Genomic DNA, 21890 nt, shown 5'->3' with positions numbered 1-21890 from the left:
AAGTAAGTAATCCCGTCAATAAAATATTTCTGCCAAAAAAAGGAAAAAACCACACGTGACTAATTAAATATTCAGATCTAACCTTCAAATTACAGGAAAATTCAGGGGATAGAGGAATGTGTTAAATGATACCAAGGATGCATTGTGCCAGATTCAGAATGTAAAAAAAATTCTTCAGGATAAATTATCTGTATCTTTAACACATGTCAAAGAGAAAAAAAGATATATGGTAAATCATTATAGATTTAAATGTATCAACTAAACAATGCGTAACCTTGTTTGGATTCACTTCAAATGAACCAGGTGTAAAAGGACATCTATGATACAACTGTTAAAATATTTGGGAAGTAGGATAAAGTACTATGATTGTGTGTGTTTTTAATCCTTAACTTTTAGAGATACATAATAGTTTCTACAGATGAAATGTTCTATTTGGGACTTGTTCTAAAATAATCAAGTCAGAAGTAAGTTATGGATGAAGATGAACAAAATGTTTATAAATGCTGAAGCTGGAAAATGAATATGTGAAGATTACTATAGTATTTGCTCACCTTTTAGTTATATTTAAAATTTTCTGTTATAAAAAGTTTTAAGAAATCAAACAAGTTACAATAATGGTGACCATGAGCTAGTCACAATTGATATTCATTCAATTTAGGTTTTGATCAGTGTAGAGAGTGACTGGGTAATTCCAAACTGCAAACATCCCAAATTCATGTTCCTATCTTGTTATTCATGTATCTTACATAGTAGATAGCAACATTTTCACGTACTTAATGTTAACTCTAGTCAGTGGAAGATAGTCTTTATTCAAACTGAAATGTTAGCTACTCTGTAATTTTCCTGATTATTCAGAGTATTCACAGGGAAAAGAAATCTGAAGGTAAGCTTTAAACTAAAAGCTCAAATAGAAAAAAATAAAAAGCTACACCTTCCAATTATTGGCCATATTTAGCATTTGTCTTCTCTAGGAGAATCCAAGGTCCCTGGCACACCTTCTAAAGTTCCAGGGCCTAAATGTTGTGCCTGGCACATAGTAGGAACTCAATTAAGAGTCACTTATAGGGATTAAAGCTTATTTATTTAAAGTATCCTGGAGACAATTAAGTATTTCTGTAGATGAGTATCTACGTGTTCCATAGGCAGTATGACAGACAACCACTGCAACACAAATCCAATTAAAACACAAACGGAGATGAACTCTAGACAATATACAATGACTCTAGGAGACTCACTTTTGTGAACAAAATCCATGTTTCTGCACAGAGGAATGTTATGCATTCTACAGAATGAAATGAGGAATCTCAAGTTTTCCTAAAATATAGTGTCTTATTAATTTTGCACAGCTGAAAGTAGAAGTTATTTGCAGAAAGATAAAGATGATTTATGTAAATTCATCTTAAGATTGACACACATGCCTTCAACCTCAGAATCAGTCTCTAGAATCCAGGATGGCATGTGCTAATACTACTTTTTCACACACCCAGTACAGTGAGCTTATTTAGCACTTTTAAAACATTTCTATTATGACTTCTTCAAAGAATCAGAAGAAACAGACCAAATTTATCGCAGAAAAGGGAAGTACACTTTAAAATGGTCCTGTGAAAACAAGAAAAAAAAACAAAAAAAACCCCACATTTAATTGGTAGACTTCAAATTTGGGTAAAATGTTTAAGTACAACAGAGGAAATAAAACAGTTGATTTTAATAGATGATATTGCTGTCTTTCCACACAATTCCAATCACACCTCATTATTTAAGTCCTTTTCAGAGTATCCATGTCATTTTAACTCAACCAAAACAAAATTTCAATGGTTTTCCAAACTATAACCATTTGACTTAATCAACTTTTTTTTAAATTGAAGTATAGTTGATATACAATCTTATACTGGTTTCAAGTATACAAAACAGTGATTCAACAGTTACCTATATAGTTAAATCCTCACCCCAACTAGTGCAGTTACTATCCGACATTGACTTTAAAATAGCACTACCAGAGGATTTAATAATGTAGGTAACTGTTGAATCACTATGTTGTATACCTGAAACCAATATAATATTGTATTATCAACTATACTTCAATAAAAATGTAAACATAACACAGGACAAAAATAAATAAATAAATAAATAAATAAAATAAAATAAATAGCACTACCAGGAACCACATACAGCCCACTCTGTTTTACAGTGGGGTAACTCTTTTATTTTAGCATTCACTTGTCCTCTTCCAAAACAAGTGATAATTACAGAATAGATGAAGCCTGCTTTATTTTTGGCAGAATTAGTTGCTTTGTCACTTGTGTTTCTGAGGCACTCTGTTCATTTAATTTTAACATCAAAACACACTGTAATTGGTTTTTGTGGTTTCTTTTTTACATATATCTTTCCTACTATTAGCTTTTTAGCTTTAGAAGAATCATTTCTTATGCATCTGTATACGCCCTGTCCCTAGCATTATGCAGACTCCTAATCAACCTTCCAAAATGCAGATTTCATTTTTGAGTCCCTGACAAAATTTTCACAACTAAATACCACTGATATGCTCTTTTTCACTTATAAGCAGTTCCTATGCTGTGAATTTTAATGATAATCTTAACGACAATAAAATATCCATAATTTAAACTTTCCCAATTTGTTAAACTTTGAGGATAGCTCAAGTTTTCTATATTACATTGCAAACACACATACAGTTTTTTACTTCAAGTGAAGCAGTTCTAATTTTTTTTAAGTTATCAATTACAATATTTAGCAAAGTAAACCCAAACAATTTGAACGATTCAACTTGTGTCTCAAGGGCAACCTAAAAAAAAAAAAAACGCGATTTTTTTAGACAAGATAAAAAAAAATTTTTACCTGACAAACTGTACTGCACCAAAAAATTTTTACTATTTAGATTTCTATCAGGTCTATCTCCTAGGTTTTCAAATTTCTCCAGAATTTCAGAATTAAGTTTTAACTCAAGAAAGGAAGAAAGTAGTTTACATAGTAGAGTTTTAAAATGCCCGATATAATTTGTAACTTTCAAAATATTCAGTTACCAACCAACTAAATCTCTTTATAAACACTGACACAGCATATAAGACTTTCCTCTAAGCAGTAATCCACAAATGCCTATAAGAAGTTACATAGCCTTTTATTAGTCTGTGACAAAAATGGAACAAAAAATGTAACTGATATTTCATAAATACAAATACAAAAGGAAGTCCTGTATTTTGACAGTCTTTTTTTGGTGAAAAATGTATTTTAAAAATTGAAATGATATTCAATGTTTTCATATGTAGTCTTTTAACATAGCAAGAAAAGAAGCTATGTGTATTGGCCCTCAAAAATTTTCCTAGAATGTTACCAGCTTCTGAAAAACAGAAGTTTGGAACTTCTGTTCTAAAAGGCCTTTTCTACATACCACAAAATATTCTTGCCTTAACAACAACAGAAAAATAGTCTTCAAGTAACAAGGTCAAATATCTTTTTCAACTTTGCTTCCTATAGTCTGTAGCACAAAGCCTGGCACATAGCAGGCACTCAGTTACATATTTGCTGATTTAATAAATATTAAACCATGTCACTGAAATAAACGGTAACTGCCAGATTTTTTAAATTAAAATCAATGAAATTTTTATAAAGCGAAATTGTACTGTGAAATTTAATATTAAAATAAGATAATTGCCAAATTTTTAAAAATTAAAAAAAATGGAATTTTTATCATGAGTCACAATGCTAAATTTGACAATATGAAAACGTGCCATCTGCAATGGACTCTGAGATAAATAACCCACTTTCGTATTTTTAAGTTCCAAGTCATTAAGAAATAATGTTAAGAACAGATTCAGGGGGATAGATGCAACAGGACTGATAAATGTTGAAGCTTGGTGGTGATGGGTACATGGAAGTTCATTATACTTCCTTTTCTATTTATGTTTGAAATTTCCCATAATTAAAAAATGAGAGAAGCTTTGAAACAAACATGTACTATAAAAAGACACTATTAATTAGAAGACTGAGATTTTAAAATGTGGTTCTGAAGATCAGCTGAACATAAGAGTGACATAAATGAAAAGAAATCAAACTAGTCCTTTATACAATTACTTGTTATTGTGTAATAAATACTTTTTGGTAGCACAGAATAGAGCACTTATATTCATATGTACTTAGAAGATCTGGACCTTGAAAGAAAAGGAGAGGGCATATTACTAGAAGTAAAGATAGGAAAAGAAAGTTGAGTCATGACATGGGTATAGACAGGGTACAATCGGTCTGATCAGAGAAAAATCATATGGGTAATAGAGGAAAAACATTACTAAGAAGGGAAGAATAGACTACAGAAAGAGTTAGAAGCCATAAAGAGGGGTTCATCTATGGTTTAGGTGGGTGGGGGAAGGTGTGCATGGTGAAACATAACGCAGTCAAGATTACAGCAAGAATCCAAATGTGAGGTGACTGTGTGGATGAGGGCAGAAGCCACAGCAGGAACAGGGAAAAGAATAATTTAAAGAAAAAGAAAGGATTTTTAAACTAGATATAAAAAAGCAAAGCAGTAAGTCATGTCAAGGATTCAATTCAAGGTGATTAAGTGGGTGTTATTTCCACTGACAGAGAAAGAGGGATGGTGGAGGTAGAGACCTGGAGATAACAGGATTGATTTCAAAGAGGTTCAAATTGAAGGAGATAGTAACAACTACAATACGTGATGACTGATCTTTATATATACCTTACTAGATGCCAGGTACTGTTCTAGATACTTTACATGTATTAATTCATTTATTCCTCAAAGAACCTTAATGAGATGAGTAACATTATTATTTCCATAGTACAAAAGAGGGAACTGAGATACAAGGTCTTGCCCAATTTCACAATGATGTTAAGTGATGGAACTAGGATTTGAACCTGGACATAATTATTTGCTGAACTTTCTCTCCATGACATGACAGAAATGAAGAAATGGTTACAATAAACAGTTACATAAAAGATGAATTTATCCATAAAGTTATCTAGCTCTGTACAAAAAAATATTACATTATGATATTTTTAACAACCAACTGCCTTATTTTTATGTTTTTGGAGAATGGAATTTTTAAAAGGCTTTAGTAACCTAAAAACAACAAAGACACCTAAGCAATAAAAAACCATTAGGATTCAAGAAAAATACATCATTGCAGTTAAACATAAAATGTTACAAACAGCCTGGCCACTCAACATTAGTTTGGTGCTATCGTCATGTCAGCATCCAAGTTAAATAATAATTACACACATTTCATCTGGCCTTTCGTATATTCTTAGGAGATGATAAGCCTTACGTTTTAGAAATTAAATCAGAGGAACAATTTTTGAAAAGGAGCTTCAAAATAAATTTCCTTTACAAGACAACAAATGTTGGTACTCTATGGCAGGATAGACGTCTGCAATTCAGAAGGCCTTGGCCTTGTCTCCCATTATCTCACAAAAGACAGCCATATAGTATAACCACACAGTAAACTGCCTTATGAATACAAATATAATTTTTATACGGACCATAAGAACAGAAATTGTATTTTTAAAAGTGTAACACTGAAATCTGGCTTTTCTATACCCTAGCAATTTTAAGTCAAACAACATTTACTTACGCTCTGATACTGTATAAAGGAGGTTCTGGGGTATAGGAGGAGGTAGTCTTGCTCCCACTGGTGCAAGATTGGGCACTGCACTTGTCCCAGGCTGGTCACGACTGTTTATCAAGCTTGACTGTGTTATGGGTGGCCCTACAGGTAACACAAAGTGAAAAGTAGCGTATTAATGTTTCCTAATAAAAATACTTAACATACCAGTGCTAATTTATAGATATTGATACTTAAAATGCCTACTTTGGCCTGGAACACAAGAAATCTGATATACACAAGCTTAGGCACTGTGAGTTGCACAATTAAAATGATATTTTGGTTCTAGGACAGACAAAAACTAATCTCCAATGGAAAAAAGCAGAATTGGTTGCTTCTGGGGGTGGGAGGGGAAAATGGCAGTAAAGGGACTTGAACAAACTTTCTGGGGGTGATGAAGTTCTACAGAATTTTTCAGTCAATGACGAATATATTTAAGTGTGTGTACTGATGTCTGCAATGACTATAAAATGAGCCAAAAATAATAATGGAGAGACAAAAAGATATGTGATTGTACAAATATAGTAAAAGGTAGAACCTAGATAGTAAGTATGTGGGTGTTCATTGCACAATTCTTTCAGCTCTCCTGATCACTTGAAATTTTTGCATTGCAAAAAATGCTGGGATAAAATGACATTCTGGGATTTAACTTTTAAACAGATGTTTCCACATTGAGGTATTTTTTATTATGAGAATTTTTATATATGAAGATGTTTTATCTGGGGAATAAAATTTCAACTTCACAATTATAGTGTTTATGTGACAATATTGAATATTCACAAATGCTATTAGAAGAACCATATTTCTATTGACCAAATATATGTGTTAAATGTCTCCAACCCTTTTTCAACTTTAATGAATTATGTTCTACTGCAGGAAAGCTAGATGATGGATACACAGGATCATGCTAAACTATTTTTGCAACTTCTTGTGAGTCTCTAATTTCAAAAATAAAAGTTAAAAAAAAAGAAAACTGAGTACCACTTACATAAACTGAATGACAATCTTCTTTTAAAAATAACAATTTGCCATCACTTAATAATGTTAAATGTCTTCAAGTAGGTATTTTCTTGTATCTTGGCACATCTATAAACTGTTCACCACTTCAATTGCATAAAAAAAATTCAGTCTTACTTCTGTGTCAGCTAACCCAGCAACTGTTAAGGCTTTTTAAATGATCATTTTAAACATTTCTTACTCTTAATTTTGATAGATGCAGTAATAGCATATTGCTCATTATTTAAAAACAAACAAACACCAAAACCAACAAAAACAACTGAATACCGATGACCACTTAAGTTGGATGATGGTACACATGTTATATATATATATCATTATTCTACCTCTGTGTACACCTGAAAATTTCCATAATAAAAGGTTTGAAAAATTATTTCAATATTCTTGAAGACATCTTCTTTAAAAACTCGCAATTGCATTAAAACTACTGGCATGTTCTTCTAACATTCTCAAAACACTGGCTTTCTTAAGATGCTTTCAACTAACAAGATTTTGACTCCAGGTCAATACAGATTAGGCCAGTATTCATAAAATTTACATTTGGAGGCACTACAACTAATGAAACAATGGATGGAAAAAAGGAAAGAACAGCATCTTAATAATGGGCATATATTCCAAATTCCATTATTATATTTAGCTTTCAAAAACTTTAATGCCAAGTCAGCTAAAAAGGATTGTTCTTCTAGATATAACTCTTCCCTAAAGAAATACCCTAGGAACATATACTTACTTGGTATGGGAAGCACAACAGAAGGAGGAGGCTGGCCATGTCCTTGTGGAACAGGAAGTCTCATACCATGGCCAGGACCTGGGCCTGGACCTGGGCCAGGGCCTGGACCTGGGCCTGGCATTGGAGGCATTAACATTCCAGGAGGTGGGGGGGGAGGAAGCCCGGGAGGAGGCGGTGGGAAAGGAATCATGCTTGGCAGAGCAACTTCATCAACAACCAAGGGATCATTTCCATGATCAAACTGACAAAGGTCACCAAGTACACAAAATCCTCTTTCTGTAAGAATAGAAGAATCATCTTGTTATGACCTACTCAGTAAACAAATAAAACAAGTCCTTGAAAAATCCACCAATCTGATTTACAAAGTGTTTTTTCTCCAACCAGTCTAAAGCCTTAGTGTTGTTATAATCATCACGTATCCCTAAAGTAGGGGCAGGTGTACTCTCTACTTTCTGTACCATGAGATTATGCTTTGTTAACATGGCAAATAATAGGGTTAAAAACAGGCTACTAGCCACTATCAGAATAACCCATTTGCTGTTAAGTTTTCACAATAAAAACTCAGATATTTTAAGCAAATATCAATTTAGCAAAGGCTATGGGGGAAATAAAGGATTTGGACTAGATGATCTAATTTTAACTATATTCTTTCATGATATTATTCTATAGCAACAATTCTTTCTGCATCTACAAGTTGAAGCTTTAGTTTATTCAAGTGGGCATTATGTACCATGTTATTCACTGCAGCATTGTTTGTAACAGCAAAATATTACAAACACCTCAAAAGTGCTTCAAGAAGGAATAGGTTAAACATACCTTTGTACATCTAACCTAAAACAATATCAAGGAAGCTCATTATGTATTAATATAGAATGACTGCTAGAAATAGTGCTAAGTGAAAAAAACATGCAAGAGACTGGATAGTATACTAGCACTTATATAAAAAAGAAAATGGGGAATATATTTATCTGATTATGTTTATTATGTACTAGGCTATGTTTGGAAAGTTACACAAGAAACTGGTAACATTAAATTTCCCTCAGGAAGGAGATAGTATGTGGCTGGCAGACCAGGGTGAGAGCAAGGTGACCTTTGAATTATGATGTGATTCTATTCCCTTAACAATAAATCAAATGTAAAGACATAAATTCTATATTTATAGGAAAGTTAGGATATCTGCCATTTGCTTCAAATAATACAGACCAAGGAGAACTGGTGAGAGTATAGATGAGAACAAGATTGCCCAGAGTTGAAAATTATTGATGTGTGGTCATGAATAACTAGGATTAATTATATTATCAAGCTTTATAAATGTTTAAATAATTCCATAATGAAAAATTAAAATACACATATACATATTGGGTCATTCAAGTGGAAAATCAACAAATTAACATTATAAGTAGGTTATACAGGCTTAACAAATTCCCAGCACCAAACATCACAGGGAAATTACAATTCTCTTAACAAAAGCCGTACTATTAAACCAAACAATAAACATATGCCAAGAGAGATTCTCCTCCTCATTCATCCCTTTTAACAAAATGTGGACTATATAATGGAAAAGTGTGCAGTATTAGTAACATTTGCTTTATTAGTACTTTTGGGTACAACATCAGAAAGAAAAGGATTTTTACCATCATAATCTCTGCATCGCCTCTTTGGTGGTGGGTTTCGACCAAAGGAGTTGGAAGAGCTGTGATTGTTGTAGTAATTAGACCAGCTCTCCGTTGTGTTTTCAGAGTGGTGAGCAGGTGCGATCACAGTGACAGTGCTGGGAATAGACTGGGCCCCAGAGGAATACTGCTCAGAAGAGTTTGGAGGTGGTGCAGAAACAGGCACATAGGAACTCTCCAAATCATTTCTTTCGCTCTTAAACTTTGATCTTTCCCTGTGTTCTGCTTTAGAGACAAAATAACAAGAAGAAACAAATGAGATCAGACATTCATGCTTTTTTTCTCATTTACAAAAAAAAGTAAAGCTGAGAATATTGAAGTAAACTTTGAGATATTTGAAATACCCGTATTTCAAAGTACTCTCAATATTAATAATACATCCTCCAGTAACTTGTATAAAATCATCTTTTATAACATCAACATTAACATATAATAAAGACCAGCTTCTCCACTGATATTTAGGAAGAATGTTATCCAAGAATTGACTTCCAAACTGATATCCCAGATCAGTGGTTGGGATCCCAGTAATCTACTCAAATTTTTTCTTTGAGTGTTGTAAACTCTAGGCAACTTTAAAGCAAATTATTTTTAACTGAAAATATTTCAAATATTTCTACTGAATTACTGAAAGGATTAATTTCAATTATTATTTGAAATACCTGAATTATTTTAAATATTATTTAAATTTTAAATGATTCAATTAATACTGAAACAGTAATTGAATTATTTCAATTATTATTTGAATTACTGGGTGGGGAAGGGAGCAGGTAATCCTCTTCCTCCAGTGATAGCTTTGTTGGTTAAAGGACATTTATCTCAATTACATAAATGACTTAAGTCTAGACATGTACTACGATATACTTATGAAGAGCTTCTTTTTAGTCAAACTCCTTTGACTCCATCCTGAGAATAGAGCCCTTATCTCCTTGTAACAAAATCAATATTAAGCTTTTCAAGATAATTATAGATTTTACATTGCTCATACATATTAAAAGTACATTTACCTTTAAGCGACGTTCTGGTACCCTTGTGATACAGGAAGATAAAACTGTAGAAATTTCAGGGGGAAGCCTCACTTACTCACCAACATTCCTGTTTGGATCCCGGTCTTTGCTGCGCCCTCTACTTCGGCTTCTACTGCGACTCAGGCCGCGGCTCTTACTCCGGCTCTTACTCCTGCCTCTTCTCCAGTCGTACTTCTCACGGTACAGTTCATTCCGTTCATAGTACCGGTCATAGTCTCTCCACTTGCCATCTTCTCTTTTTTTCTCACGTGTCCTATAATACACAGATATAAAAGCCATACGGATGCTACAGAAGCCAAGTCTGCAAACAAATCAGTAGTACAAAATAACCCCTTGATTCACCACAATTCATAATGTCTATGCTTTTTTTAGAAAGCCATAAGACTACCACGTAATTCCTCTAATCCATTATGTAAAATGAAAAAGCATTCCCTCAAGTACACTGGGTGGGGAAGATTGAAAAAAAAAGGTGAGTCCAAAGTACAGGGAGGCATGGGAGAAAAACAAATTTAAAACTAGAAAAGAAAAAGAGCTCAAAACAATGTTTCCAAAACAAAGACTAAATTTTTTATGGTAGGTTGCTGATTTGACATATAAATTGTACTATTACTTACAGTATAAAATGCTGTGGGTGATTTTCATATTGAGCACCCCTAACCAAATGGAACATTTCATTAATATTCTCTAAGGAGGCTGCTCCCACCCTTGAGCTCTTGGGGAAACCACATAATGGGAATTGTTTATAAAAGAAGAGAAACTATGACAAAGACAAAAAAAAAACGGAATGGAAAGAAGAAAGGTAACATTCTCATTCTTTAATCAGTTTAGAGACAGAGGAGTCAATGCACGTGTTAAAAATCCCTTTAATGTCCTTATAAGTTAACTAAAAAGTGAATTATCAATGTCTTCCTAATTAAAGGTAAACACAAACCTTCGTTCACTAGATTCTGAACGAGTCTTCTGGGGACTAGGATATTTCTTTTTTCTGCCATCTCGTTCTTCCTCTGCTGGCTCCTGAAATACCTATATGAAAACATTAATTAGAAAGAAGAATAGTTCTTCTGTAAATTATGAAACAGCCACCTGATAATCTTTCTGGCCTGAGAAGGCATAAATAAATGTACTGAAATACTGAAGTCAAATCACAACCAAAAAAGTCAAGAAACAGGGAGAAGAAAAAGAGATGCTGAAATTAATCTAACAGCAATATGTTAATCTTTAAATGTTAATTTAAGGTAGATAGTAGGAGTGTAGGAGAAAAACAGCAATTCATTCTTTCAGTTGAAAGAGCAGAAATAGAAAATCTCTATTTCTAAGAATCGTATAGTAAACGGTTTATGTTTCCCTAATTATAAAATATATTCACACCTGTAATTCATTTGGTGAGGACTACAGATTTATTTCATAGACAAGGTTTCAGGCACAAATGGTTACTGAATGCTATACAAAACTATTTCATTAGAAAACTCGCACTGGAATTACTGGAAATGTTAAGGCTTCTTTTAAAGCTAAACAGTCAAAGTTGACCAGAAATAGAGAACCAGTGATTTTATTATTGTTTTCAAACAGAAGTTAATCTCAAAACATACAGCTTTTACCAGAAAAAGGTGAAATAAAGTCATTTGCAAGTGCCCATCTAATGGAGAAACTCCCTTAGAATTAGCCAAACCTGGAAATGAGTGAATGGAGCAAGACATAACAATTTAATAAGACTCAGGCAACATAAATGACAGCCACAATATGGCAACCATGTGGTGCTGGCAAAAACACTATAGTCACTAGATTGTATTTAAAAATCATTCTACCAATTTACAGGAAATACAGAGAGTATATTACCCCCCTGGGATACAATCAGGAAAACCCAGAGTGTAAAAAAACCTAAAAGGACAAATAACAGCTTCTTCAAGAAATAAAATTTAAGGGATAAAGGGGGGTTGAGGAAAAGAAGAGCAAGAGACCTACAAAGGTAGGTAGGATAGAGAGATTTAAATATTAAAACTTAAAAGACATAACTTAGAGATCAACTTCTTTTTGCTTTTCTATATTTTCCAAGGGTTTTTTTGATGGACATGTGTTGATTTCTAATGGGAAATTACTCTTAAAAAAATTTCAAAGGATCCAAGAGAAATAAAAACAAGGCCACACAAAAACTTGTGCATGTTCACAGCAGAATTACTCATAACAGTCAAAAGGTATTAGCCACTTGGCTATCGATCCCAATATCCATCAACTGATAACTGGATAAAGAAAATGTGATACATCCACAAAATAGATTATTCAGCCACTAAAAAAAGAAGTACTAATACAACCTACATGAACCTTGAAAGTATGATGCTAAGTGAAAGAAGCCTGTCACAAAAGACTACATACTATATAATTCCATTTTATGAAAAGTCCAATATGCAAACCCATACAGAAAGTAGACTGACTAGTGGCTGACTAGGGCTGGGAGCGGGAAAGCTTGGAGGGCGACGGCTTGATGAGCACAGGGTTTCTTTTTTGGATGATGAAAATGTTCTAAAATGGATCGCGGTGATGGTCGCGAAACTGTGAATACAATAAAGACCATAGCGTTTATACACTTTAAATAGGTAAATTGTATGGCAGGTAAATCATCTCAATAAAGTTGTTCAAAAAAAGTGAAAGGGCATGTACAAGGATAAGTGTCACATTAAAATGAGCTAAAGAAGCTACACAAAAGACTGTAGGATTCTTTTTACACATAATGGAAAAAAGAGGAGAAACTAGTACATAGTATTAAAAGAGTAGTAGTTGCACTGGTGAGAGAGAATAAGGACAAGGGAATTAAAAAGGAAAAAAGATATTTTAACCAACCTGATTTGGATATTGACTCAAATGAATGAGATATAATTGGATATTTATGAATAATCAGAAATTTAAACACCAACAGGGTATCTGATGATATTAAGGAGTTATTATTTTTATATATGAAATAACTATTATGGGGTTTTAAAAATACTACCTTCTAGAGATACATACTAAGTATTTATAAATGAAATGATATGATGCCTGGCATTTATTTCAAAATAACTTAAGAGGATGGAAAGTGGTTGAAGGTGTAGAGAAAGAAGACTACTCACTCATGGATCTGTAACCATTGAAGCTGAATGATGGGTACATGGGAGTTCATTATATTATTTTGGCTTGAGTTAAACAAAAATAATCTGCATTCTTTTCTATTTTAAATATATTTTTCAGAACTTCCTATGGCAATGATATGCTTTTCCACAGTTACTTTAAACTTATTCTGAAATAAGTTATATGGCATTATATTGCCTTATTTCTTAAATTAGTAATATATATGAAGACGTCATTCACCAAAACCTCTTACCCGCTTTCATCCTATTATAAGACTAAGAAGCATAGACTTCTTAATAGATCAGATTGTGATCAGGCATGCCAATTTTAAGTTTTTCCTCTATGTTGCCACATGACTTAACCATCCTGTATTAGAAGTCAGATCACTACACACATAATTAAGAAGTTTTCATTATTTATTATCTCGGACTATCACGGCTACATAAGTCTGAGAGACTCCATTCTACTGGACTATTTTAGATATAGAAGTGTACTGAACAGGTAACAGGTATGTGGATGGGGCAGAATTGGCCATGGGTTGATGGGTTGCTGGGGCTGGGTGACAATAAATAGGAATTCATTGTATTATTCTGTCTCCTTCTGATGTTGAAAATTCTCTATAATAGGCTTTTAAAAAAAATAAAGATATTTTCAGACCAACCAAAGGTGTGGTGGAACTGTGCCAGAAGGTCTCATACTTCTAGTTATAAATCCATGCACTGGATGTAAGAAAAACTACCTTCTAACATTTCAGATGCTCATGGTATAGTATGAACAAGGAATTGTAATATCAAAGATCCGTTATCTTCGTGGATTGTTCTTTTTCAAGTTCATGAACTCACAGTAAAGGGCCTAAAAAGAGTCCATTAAAACTACACAAATTGACAACTAATTCCATCTGTAAACACACTGTGCTTCGTAAATCATGGCACATATGTACCAAGTGTTTTTCCAGTACCAGAATGAGTTGTGTCAATGATCTAAATTCTCTCCCCTTGTTCTGTGTAACCAATAGTCCAAACTGTGCAACTGATGGTGCAATGTACCTGGGACCAAGGGAGAAAGTTAAAATGGCTAGTCCTTAGATGGATTTGCTCCTCTGCCCTGCTCAGAGCAACAACTGCACCAACCAGACACAGACCAGAAAAATAGATAATTAGTCAAAGGTATGTACCTCCTCAAACCTCTTTCCTTCAACATTATCTAACATAATTACTACTATAAACTATTACATTTAAACACTATTACATGACCTATTATTTGTGTCAGTAATGACAATTAAGTTACACATAAGTCTTAGAAAATGGAAGCAATACCAGGCAGTATCATTTGGAATAGGTATACACAGAAGCTAGTATCTATTTTTCACAATTTTCAAAATTAGGGTTACAAAGTTACAAAGTAAAATAGTACAATTTTTAAAAATTATTCTTTCAACTCAAGCATATATGATTTTTCTTTTAAATTCAAACTAGCATATCCACTGATGTTCAATCATTGTAGAAAGGACACAGTGAAGGGCCCCCACTCATAAGATGGCGAAATTCCTGCTTCTCTTCCAGGTCCTCAGTTCCCGCCAGCACCACCTGAACCCCAATCACCCCTCGCCCCCCTAATCCCAGCACCTAGCCAATAGCCACCAGCCCTGTAGAAGTGACACCACAATCACCCCATGCCCCTTCCTATATAACCCAGCACCTTTCCCTAATAAAGCGGAATTCTCCGGTGAATTGCTGCTGTGTGTCGCTCCTTTCCTTTCATTGGTGCCGAAACCCGAGAGGCGGGACACCCCAACTGGGCCCCGTCTTCCCCCGACACCAGCAGCAGCTTGCCCTCGTCCTCTTTTTCCGGCGCTGGCTCATCACACTCACCGCTCCTCTCCGGCCTTTGGGTAAGTTTCCCCCCAGAGTGGGCCGCTCTTCCCCGAGCTGTCGCAGCGCCATTGACTGTGATCGTCCGGCAAGGCCCTGACACTCAGGGACGAGGGGGGAGCTCTCCCCGCCTCAGGCCTTCACGGCTGCGGGGGACCCCCAGGCCCCCCTCCAACAGCCATACACGAGGTGACTCCTTTGCGGATGAGAACGCTCCCTTCTCCCCGCCCCCCTCCTTCCTTTCCTTCTGCCAAAAACTCCTAGTACTAGGCACCTCGTGACTCCGGCACTCTGCCTTCTCAGAGAAGTCGGGGTGACGACCCACACTTCCTAAGAAACCGACTCGTATACGAGTTTCCGCAGACCCCCAAGGATCATCGGGGACGCCCTTTGTCTCCGTGCCGTCTGCTCCCAGTCCGAGGGTCTCCGTTCGTCTTCCCCTGTGTGTCTCCTTCTCTGTCCTTTAGCCATGGGAGCCTCCTCGTCCCTCCCTGGAAGCTCACCTCTTGAATGCCTGCTCAAGTATCTAGCCACCCTCTCCCTGACGCCTGATATAAAACCAAAACTTCTCTGTAAATACTGCTCCCAAGATTGGCCGACATACCCCTAGACAATCACAACCAACGGCCCGCAGGGGGAGCTCTTGATCCTGACATCACTCGTGGTCCTTTAACTACTGCCAGTGCCTGAAAAGATGGAAGGAGATTCCCTATACCGAAGCTTTCCGCCTCCTCCTCCCGCGTACCCCCAAGTTCTCCCAGCCTGCAAGCCGTCTCCCCCCCGCAGAAGCCTCCCGCCCACTCCCTTCCCCCTCCTCTCCTACCACAGCCCCTCCCCCTTCCTCCACCTCCATCTCCTCCCCCACCTCACCCCCCTGCAGATCAAGCCTGAGCCTTTCAGCCCCCCTCTAACTAAGTCCCAGGAGCCTCCTCCGTCTTCGCCCCCATCACCTGTTTCTCCCCCACAGACTGAGCCAGAACCCTTCAGTCCCCCACCGCCGTGGGTCTCCGCTCTCGAGATACCTTCGCCTGCTGCTTAATAGCAGGTCTGAAAAAGGCAGCTCGTAAAGTAGTCAATTTTCAAAAGCTCCAAGACATAATTCAAAGGAGGGAAGAAACTCCCTCCGAGTTCTTAGACTCCCTCAAGCCCCATTACAGTTACCAGCCTGGACCCAGGAACACCTGACGGGAGACATGTCCTTATGACACACTTCCTGGCTCAAAGCTACCCCGACATTAAAGCTAAACTCAAAAAGTTAGAACGGGGCCCCGCTACCCCACAGACTGACATCCTAACAGTGGCCTTTGAAGTCTTGCATAACCAGGAGGAGGAGAAAGAACGCCGTAAACAGAAGGCTGATCAGGCCAATTTCCAAATGTTGGCCCAGCTGATAAAACCACAACCTGGGCGCCCCTCCACAAACAAGCCCCCCCAGGAGCTTGTTTCAAGTGTGCACAAGAGGGACATTGGTCAAGGGTGTGCCCCTCCCCCAGATCTCCTACCACCCCATGCCCCAGATGCCACAAAAAGGGCCACTGGGGGTCTGCCTGCCCAGCCACCTGAAGGGGAGGCTGGACGAACAACCCCCATCCTAAGCCCTCCACAGTGGGGCTGGCAGAGGAAGATTGACGGGGCCCGGGGGCTTCTCGCCCGACCATTTCCATCACCAAACAGGAGCCCAGGGTTACTTTAATAGTAGACGGTCGCCCCATCCCCTTCCTCCTAGACACAGGAGCCACCTTCTCAGTCTTGCGGGAATACCGGGGCCCTACCACGCCTGCCATTACTCCTATAGTCGGGGTAGGAGGTAAACAGATTTTCCCATTAAACCCCCCCTTTTATGCACAATCCAAGACAATGCCATACCTTTCTCCCACTCCTTCCTGGTTATGCTCCAGTGTCCCATCCCTTTACTAGGACGGGACATCCTTTCTCTCCTCCACGTTTCCATAACTATATCCACTCCCACAGCCCCCAGTGCTCCCCTTCTGATGGCCCTCATAGCCGACGACCCCCCTCTACCCAATGAATGCTCCAGTTCCGCCCTCATACACCCTGTAAATCCCAGAGTTTGGGACATTACAAGCCCCTCCGTGGCTCTATGTGCTCCTGCCTCTATCAAATTACGTGACCCCTCTCGGTATATCTGTCAGGCCCAATACCCCCTAACCACTTCAGCCCTCATAGGCCTCCAACCCATCATTCAAGATCTTTTAAACAAACAAAATTACCTCAGACCCATTCACTCTCCATTTAATACCCCCATATTAGCTGTTAAAAAAACCAACAGATCTTTCTGCCTCGTCCAAGACCTTCGCCTCATCAACATGGCCATTGTTCCTATCCATCCCTTAGTCCCAAATCCATACACCCTTTTATCGCAGATCCCTGCCTTGGCCTCCCACTTCTCAGTTCTAGATCTCAAGGACGCATTTTTTTTCTATCCCTCTGGACCCCTCCTCCCAAGAATTTTTCGCCTTCACCTGGACTGACCCATACACAAGACATTCTGAACAACTCACTTGGACAGTTTTGCCACAAGGCTTCCGAGTCCACCTTATTAAAATACGTGGACGACCTTCTACTCTGCAGTCCCTCGTGGGAACAGTCTCAACTTGACACTGCCTCCCTACTTAACCTTCTAGCTTCCAGAGGTTACTGGATATCCCCTGTCAAAGCTCAAATCTCTTCCCCTTCTGTCACTTACCTCGGATTCCTTCTATCTCAACAAAGAAAGTCCATTACCTTAGAAAGAAAACGGCTCCTCTCTGACCTGCCCGTTCCCAAAACCAAGACAGAAATCCTTTCCTTTCTAGGCCTGGTTGGGTATTTTAGAGCATGGATCCCTAACTTCTCCCTGTTGGCAAGACCCCTATACGACCTCAGCAAGGGCCCCCCTGAAGAACCATTACCCTCCTCACCCCAGCACTCCTTCATTAAGCTCCGTGGAGCCCTTGAGGAAGCCCCAGCTCTCCATCTTCCTGATCTGTCGAAGCCCTTCTCATTATACATTCATGAGAGGTCCAGTCAAGCTCTAGGAGTCCTAGGCCAACATTATGGCCCATCCTTTGCCCCAGTAGCTTATCTTTCCAAGCAATTAGACCCCACAGTTCGGGGATGGGCCCCCTGCCTACTGGCATTAGCCACTGGACAGCTCTTGCAGAAGGAAGCTCATAAACTGACATTCGGGGCGCCCCTTACCATTCTGTCCCCACATCACCTAAAGGATCTCTTAACCTACAAAAGTTTACAGACTCTCCCTCCCTCCAGACTCCTGACCTTACAGTCCTCTTCCCTCCAAAATCCCGTTCACCCCCTTTGCCATCCATACCCGAATCATGACTTTTTCCTCCTTTACTGCTCCCTCGCTCGCTCTCTTTTTTTTCCTCATTCCTATTGTCTTCCCCGCCACCCCAGCCTCCTTTGTATGGCGATTCAAAGTCAGACAGACTTACACACAGCATCAGACAAAAGTTACTGCCCTCATTGCCACATCAGACTGCCCTCTGAAAGGCTGCTCCGAGCCTTCATACCTCCACTTTCCTCCCTCCACCGAAGTGTTCTCTAGCAGCTGCCTTTATTCTCCCTCCCTCTGCTTCCGCTATGACCAAAAACAAGCCTGTTGCAGGCGATGGCCAGACACCTACGGGGATGTCCCTACAGGTCTTGCGCCATTCACTACATGGGTAACTCCCGGTACCCACAGTATTACTCCTCCAACCCATTCTCTTCAATACTACCAAACCCCTTCCTCGCCTGGCTGTGGCCCATTGCAGGCCCTATAATAATCATTCTCCTCGCCTGTCTCTTCTTGCCTTGTAAAGTTTGTCAAATCCCAAGTTGGTAAAATCTCTAATCAAACTTTCAACCAGCTTTTACTCAGAAACTACCAGCTTTTAGCCACAGAAGATCCCTCACCCTCACGTAACCTCCTCACCACGCGCTGAGATGGACCCCTCTCTCCGCTGGAAACTGTTCCTGGAAACAATGGCCGCAGATGCCTGGCTTCTGGCACCCGTATCCTCTTGGCACCATTGGAATCAACAAGTCCTCGACCTATGGTTACAGGGAACCTTCACTGATTTCCAACCTGAAGAAGTCCACATCTACTCGTCCTTACTGTGGGGAGTCCTATCAACCCTTTCCTCCCAGTCCTCAAGCCCTCACTCCCTTCTCTGCCCCCGTTCAGCAGGAAGCAGTCAGAGAGAAAGCAACGTCCACAACCCCATAGAGGAGAAAGGGGGGAATGAAGGGCCCCCACCCATAAGATGGCGAAATTCCTGCTTCTCTTCCGGGTCCTCGGTTCCCGCCGGCGCCACCTGAAGCCCAATCACCCCTCGCCCCCCTAATCCCCGCACCTAGCCAATAGCCACCAGCCCCGTAGAAGTGACACCACAATCACCCCATGCCCCTTCCTATATAACCCAGCACCTTTCCCTAATAAAGCGGAATTCTCCGGTGAATTGCTGCTGTGTGTCGCTCCTTTCCTTTCACACAGGCTGCAAAAATTTTAACTTACTATAAAAAATTTAACCTGTATCATACACCAAAAATAATATACTATCAAGTACTATTTCCATTACTTGAGGAAACGTACTGGGAGCCTCTCTTATTTTAGAAAGACTTCACGAGACACATGGAGAACATGAGCCCAAAACAAGAGGTGATAGTGGTCTCAATTGATCTTAATTACCCATAGCCACATCTTGTTTTCTTTTAATGTAGGATCAATTCAGTCAGCCTGGCATTTTAAAACATATCAGAAATGACAACTAAATGTAATATGTGAATCACAGAATGAATTCTTTACTGCAGAGAGAGCAAACATGCTATAAAAAAGCAACACTGTTGAATCGATTAACAAAACTGGGAATATAGATAATAGATTCTTTTATCAATGTTAAATTAACTAAAACTATTAACACTATAATAACTATGTAAAAGAAAATCCTTATTCTTATGAAATACACTCTGAGAATTTAGGGGTCAATGGTCATGATGTGTCCAACTACTCGACATGGTTCAGAAAAACATAGTTCTGGGTATGGATATATAAAGAGAGCAAATGGAGCAAATCTTCAATAGGTGAATCTAGATAGACGGTATCGGTGTTCTGGATACTCTTCTTTTTTTTTCTTTTTTATTATACAGTTCTTGTAATTTTTATGTAAGTTTAAAAGTATTCCCAGAAAAGTTAAGCAATGATAAGAAAAACAAAAATCGGGAACTTCTTCCATAAAAGTACTAACATTTGTGTCCCAGGCACTGGGGGGTGGGGGTGGGGTGTGTGTGTGTGTGTGTGTGTGTGTGTAGAATCTCATTCAATCCTCAATGAGGTAAATACTAGTATGATTATCATTTGCAGATGTGAAAATGAAATGAAGTTTATTTTAGAGCTATATTTTAACTAATGCAGCTTGATTTCAGAACTCATTTTTATCATATAATAACATGTTGCTATGCATAAAAAGAATTACAAATAAATTCTTTAGATTCTCTCCTTGGTTCAAATAATTAGATTACCATCTATAATTGCATATTTATACTTTAACATTGTAAAAACATTCTTTTTCTTTACTATGTTAATGGTGATGTTTATAATTACATTAACTATTTTAAAAACTATATAGTTAAAACAGAAAATGGTTTATTTATATGAAAACGTGTTAACCTAATGACTTCTCTTAAGGTTCATCAATACTTTACTTGCAGTCAAGTCTCTGTATTTAACCAAGTTTTCTTTTTTTAAAAATCACTGGAAAAGATTTCTCTGAATTCCTCAGTATTATTAAAATATTTCTTGGAACACTAAACAAGCTACCTGAAATTCTTCCAACTCTTCAAGTCCAAGGACCTAAGAAACTCTGATAAAGAATCTGTACTATGCCCAAAACCCAGAAGCTTCGATCTGTAATTACTTCTAATGAGGTCAACATCCAACTAAGAATGACACTGGTAATAGGACCTACGAAGCTCCCAAAGCAAAAGAAAACTTTGCATACCTCTTCTTTAATTTCTTCTTTTTCTTGGACTGGTGGTTTTGGCTCGAGCTTAACTGGTTCCAAAGGTGGAAGGTAGTTCTTAGTATAGAGACTTTCAAATAGTTTATCCACGAAACCTGAAGTTTCTAGGGAGAAGAAATAATATTTAAGTAAATGTAACACAAACAAAAAACAGAAAGTTTGACATCACACTACTGGCAAAGCTGAGGAAAATGGGACATCTCATAACTGCTGGTGGAATTAAAAATGGGTCTAACATTTATGGGGGAGAATCCCACTTCTGGATTTTCAAATCTTTTGGACATACTTGCACATGTAAAAAATGATACACGGGCAAGATTATCTGAGTACATAATAGCAGAAGACTGGAAACAACCCAAATTTCCATGAATAAAAGACTATTTAAATAAATTACATGATAATCATACAAGAGAATAAACAGCAGTAAAAAGAATGAGTACCAATAATATCAGATATCAGAGATATAAAACTAAATATTTATTTTTGTATTTGCATAAAAATTCTGAGAAGGATATGCACAAAAATCACAAAGTTGGGTACTAGAGGTGGGAAGGGAAAATTTTTTATTAAAACTTTAAATTTACCACCTACTCAAAAAATTAATTAAAAATACTTAAAAATATGTTGAATAAACCTTTGGCATGAGAATGATATGAATGATTTCTGGTTGGTCTATTTTGTAACCTTTTCAGACTAACTGAATGGGAGAACCAGATGAATTTATTAAAAATACAAATGTCAAAATATTTATATTATGTTATTCAAACCAAATTTAAGTGACTTTTGTTAGTCCTGCCCTAAGGAACAGCAAGAACGTATTAA

The 21890-nt window shown here is 37.6% G+C and overlaps 1 protein-coding gene across 4 annotated transcripts in view; it reads right to left on the bottom strand.

Moving 5' to 3' along the window:
• The window catches only part of RBM27 (RNA binding motif protein 27), a 71233-nt gene that overhangs the window by 36253 nt on the left and 13090 nt on the right, over positions 1-21890 (bottom strand). For 2 of the 4 annotated variants that reach the window (XM_057491053.1, XM_057491052.1), the window contains exons 3-8: positions 21048-21172; positions 11007-11098; positions 10135-10328; positions 9012-9275; positions 7378-7653; positions 5601-5735 (exon numbers count right to left, since the gene is read on the bottom strand). In XM_057491053.1, the coding sequence (XP_057347036.1) occupies positions 5601-5735; positions 7378-7653; positions 9012-9275; positions 10135-10328; positions 11007-11098; positions 21048-21172 (1086 nt within the window). The remainder of the gene's footprint in view (positions 1-5600; positions 5736-7377; positions 7654-9011; positions 9276-10134; positions 10329-11006; positions 11099-21047; positions 21173-21890) is intronic. The other 2 variants (XM_036894816.2, XM_036894837.2) reach the window with 1 other exon arrangement.

This window comes from Manis pentadactyla, chromosome 13, assembly GCF_030020395.1.
Source record: "Manis pentadactyla isolate mManPen7 chromosome 13, mManPen7.hap1, whole genome shotgun sequence".
In the NCBI taxonomy this organism is placed as follows: domain Eukaryota; kingdom Metazoa; phylum Chordata; class Mammalia; order Pholidota; family Manidae; genus Manis; species Manis pentadactyla.
Note: the sequence above shows the minus strand (reverse complement) of the source record. Positions and strands in the feature narration are given on the sequence as shown.